The following is a 4,117-nucleotide window of genomic DNA, read 5'->3' on the forward strand; positions in this document are numbered from 1 at the left end:
TATTTAAATTTTTTTTAAGAAAGTATTATGTCATTAATGTAATTATGGTTACAATTATATGTTGACATTTAGTTTGGCCAACTATTTTCAAGAGTTTGAATTTATGTTGGAATTGACTGACAAATTTATTTCCAGGAATGTTTAATGACTAGATATAATGAAGACATAACAATGAAGATGGCATTAGAAGAGTTGCAACAAAGAGTGGAAGATGATGGGCAATCGAGTTTGTGTGAATTAGTGTAAGTTTGTTGAATAAACTCATGGTGTAGTATGAGTCACATATTGTAATTAAAACAAATCTACATGTCATATACTCTTTTGTAATGGTTAGTTGTGGTCTTCAAATGTTTATGTACATGCTGTAACAGCTAGAGAGGCATGCGTACCCTTTGTTATGTGTTCCCTCTGTCACAGAGTTTTAACACCAGGGAAGAGTGTGTCATGCGGGATGGATACACTTGGGTGGGCCATATTGGTTTTAGACTCCATGAGGTGAAATTGTATATCTAGGGGGAGTTCATCAAGAGGTTGGATGAACCATGTATGTGAAGGACTTCCTAATAGACTCTCGGTTGCAGTGGTTGGGAACCCATGCATTCCGATAGATGGTTGTTCCTTTATATGGACATCGACAATTCCTTTATATTGTTGTTCCTTTATTCTGGTACAAGGTGTAATTATGACATTGAACCAAATGTAGATTTTGCAAATTGATATCAAGACAAGTACTAATTAAGAAGGTGTGTTGGAATATTAATTCCTACTTGTTTGAGTTGTGATTTTTTATGTAAAGAGTCTATTGGTATTCTATAGGAGTGGTTTCCCTAATTTGATATGTGGTTGAAATATTCCCTCAACCAAAAGATTGTATGTCCAAGATAATTTTCCTATCTTGAAACAATACTCATGTAATATGATATTTGATTAATATATATGAAGATAGTTTGCACTATCAAATTTTACAATCATAACATCTACTCCATTAAAAAAAAGTTTAAAAGTATTCGTGTTCTTCCTTTGAACCATGTCACCCATTTAAAACATGATATTGTGTTTACCCAGCATCAAAATCTCCAACTAAAACCCAATTTCTTTTAAAGGAATTATTTATTCATGGACGTGCAAACTTCACACACAAAGATGTTCAATCAGCTCTGTTGATTCATTAACCAGTAGGCATTATTTATTTGGTCGCCAGCTAGGGGTCTTCTTGATTTTACAAAGGCGCGATGCTTTCCGATTTCCCCGGCACTCCGATTTCTCCCATCTTCTCGATAGAGTATTTGAAATTGCCAAAAAAAAAAACTATTCTCCTCCCAAAAAAAACATAATTGGTAAGAAGCGCAGCATCTGATTGGAAGAGTCCTCTTTGCGATTTCAGATTACTATAATAATCACTGTCGAAGGTGAGGGGGCTAGCAGGATCCATTGGCGCTATGGTTGTGTTGTCCACTAAGCTTTTGCACTTACGTTTGAGTTCCTCTGCGTAGGACTCGTCCAGAGAAGGGTTCAAGTCTCCTTTCCCTGTGAAGTTGTAGAGCCTGTTGCTGAACGAATTGCAGTGCGCAATTGCGATAGTATGCGCCCCTGCAGCAGTAGACGGTCAAAATCTAATTTGTCAGATATGGTAGCAGAATTGCGGGATGGATGGAAGAGTTAACTTACGCTAGTAAAAACATATTTTTAGGTCTTTAACGTTAAGTCTTTTGCGGGCAAAAGAGGCTTTAAGCTGGGCGATGTTGAAAAAGGGCGAAGGGATATTGTTGCTCAAAACTTCGTTTGACCTGGATATCCTTCCGTCCCTGCGATCTGTCTTTTACTTCCCAGTACGGTCCTTTACTCTGCATACATATCGTCAAATGTAAAACCTCTGCATCGCAATGATACCTTAGAATTACTAGCCGATGAGATAATTTCAACTCCAAGTCTAATTATCTGGATGATCTGGATTGTGGATTTCGAGAGTATGATCTGGGGATCGTGGATTTCGAGAATATGATCTAGATCGTAAATTTTAAGAATATTCTAGATTATAAAATTTGAAAATATTTTAGATAAAGGGGAGATCTCTCCTATTCGAACATATTCTGCATATCAAGAATCAAGATAACTTCTGCTTCCGATATTAAACACATGAAGATGAACCTGAAGAAGGGACAGATTAATATCCATGGGAGTGCAAGATAAAAATTGTATAAGACAGTGAGACAATGTCAGCATAAGACACCACTCCTGGACATATTTTTTCTAATTCGGCTTTGGCATCTTCTATAACTTCAAATCCACGAAGGGTGAGATTGGGAAATGCATCTTTTTCTGCCTCGTTATTTTTCGTAGAGTTTAACAGAGCCGATCCATCGCAACCCTGCAGTATAATGGATAAACACATGCATTCACACATACATACCTTGAGAAAGCAATCGTGAAAGTGCACCCTTGCTACTTTTGTAGAAATCATACCTGAGATATCCAGCCTAACACCATGTCACTGAAAATAATAATACAACTACCAACAAAACGACAATATTGGCAACAAATGCCTTACTCGTCATCTCACACATTGAAGTTTGAAATACCTTTCTTCTACAAACAAACAATACCTTTCTTCTTCATCTCAGAGATTTTCTCTGGACTCTGCTGTCCGTGTATGGAACCAGAAATGAATTTATAGCACTTGTCCTTGACCAAAGATCAAGACAACTGTTTGGGAAATAAGAATTGCAATTGCCATTAAGGGCTCCCCCAACATGTTTTGACGCAGTCAAAACAATATTACATTTAAAATGTATAGTATTACATTTAAAAATATATTCTACATTCAATATTAGATTTCAAAATATATTCTATATTTTTCAGGGAAGGTCTACACTTCTTTTAAAAACAGTTTAAAACCAAGTCAAAAGAGAAATATTAAAGTCCATAATACAAATTATAACTCGGTCGCCTTTGGTGTTATGTAATGGATAAAGGATAACTGTTGCTTCAATATATATATATATGAGTGCACCGTTTTGGCTTAAATATGATAAAGATAATTATTTAGATTTAAGATCATCCAAATTGAAACTTTATTTTAATCTTAAAAGACAACTTTTAATTGATTATAAGCCGCCTAAAATTATTTTCAAGTCTTCTGGTGTTTCGATATTTTTATATTAAAATACAACTCTTAATTAATTATAAGCTGCGGAAAAAGTATTTTTAAGTCTTATGGTGTTTGGATACTCTAACTTAGAGTGATGTGATGTATATGATAAAATTACGTCATTATAAATAGTTTAGTGTTTTTTTTATATATATCTTTTAAATTTTAAAAATATTCACTGTAATTAGAATTTGAAGTTGTGTATTTGCAATATTAAAAATGGTAATGTAATTTGTTCTGTAAGTGTATTTTATGTAAAAGTTAATAGATATGTGCTGGAATTATAAATTTGTATTATTAAATTTATATAATAAAAATGTCTAAAAAAAATTTAAGCATTCAAAATATTATTTTAAAAAATTGCTTTTTTATTAAACTTAATAAAAATTTAAATTTAATGTAGTTAGACTAGACCGAATTTAAATATTAGAAAAAAATATAATATTTCTGATGGGGTGCTCATGTCGACGTACAAGTGTCTCGTGAGAAGCCATTGGGGCCTGCTCCTTGTCCACGTGGGTATTAACTCTCCCATCATGAGCTATCCTGAAATTCATTCCTCATGTGTGATGATCTCATTCACGCAATATGTGGTTAAATTCATAGCCTTGCAAGCGGTATGCTTCAGTTTGGCTGTTTAGGCAACGAATTTGGGTTGGAAGGCCAGTGGAAGTGTCCCAATCTCGGTTTATGGCTCCTCACCGGGGTTTCGACCTTGGGTGATGAGTGTGAAGACGATTGCAGTTTTATGGTGTGGGTTGGGATACGTCTCCTAGTCTTTCCTTGGGATCGAGGCACTCAGATGGTCGCGGTTTGGTGTTGTTTCCACACCTTCGTTGGCTACAAGCCTCTTTTCTCCCGCGGCAACTTCTAGTTCCAATTCGATTCGCTAGGACTCTTGTTGGTCTTCACAGGTGCATGGGTATCATTCTAGTCTCTGGTAAATTGTGTTATGGGTTTGGGTCTCCT

The 4,117-nt window shown here is 35.3% G+C and overlaps 1 protein-coding gene across 1 annotated transcript; it reads right to left on the reverse strand.

Annotated features, from left to right (window-relative positions):
- Positions 1–1,219: 1,219 nt before the first annotated feature.
- Positions 1,220–3,705, reverse strand: LOC149202281 (peroxidase 3-like). Its single transcript, XM_089401540.1, has 6 exons — positions 3,622–3,705; positions 2,604–2,682; positions 2,411–2,463; positions 2,213–2,368; positions 1,683–1,816; positions 1,220–1,598 (listed from the first exon to the last, which is right to left on the reverse strand). Exons 1-6 carry the CDS (start codon positions 3,703–3,705, stop codon positions 1,220–1,222), a joined length of 885 nt encoding a protein of 294 aa, XP_089257666.1.
- Between the last annotated feature and the right edge of the window lie 412 nt (positions 3,706–4,117).

Source organism: Pinus tabuliformis, chromosome 2_1, assembly GCF_031772625.1.
Source record: "Pinus tabuliformis cultivar Carrire ecotype Pingquan chromosome 2_1, CPIR1, whole genome shotgun sequence".
Taxonomy (NCBI): domain Eukaryota; kingdom Viridiplantae; phylum Streptophyta; class Pinopsida; order Pinales; family Pinaceae; genus Pinus; species Pinus tabuliformis.

Excerpts from the sequence above, each read along its gene's own strand:
- LOC149202281 (XM_089401540.1), bottom strand. The coding sequence starts at position 3,705 with ATGAATTTCAGGATAGCTCATGATGGGAGAGTTAATACCCACGTGGAC. Across the intron at positions 2,369-2,410 it reads TTCACGATTGCTTTCTCAAG|GGTTGCGATGGATCGGCTCT; the intron begins GTATGTATGTGT and ends ATTATACTGCAG. Across the intron at positions 1,599-1,682 it reads AACGTTAAAGACCTAAAAAT|TGCTGCAGGGGCGCATACTA; the intron begins ATGTTTTTACTA and ends TTGACCGTCTAC.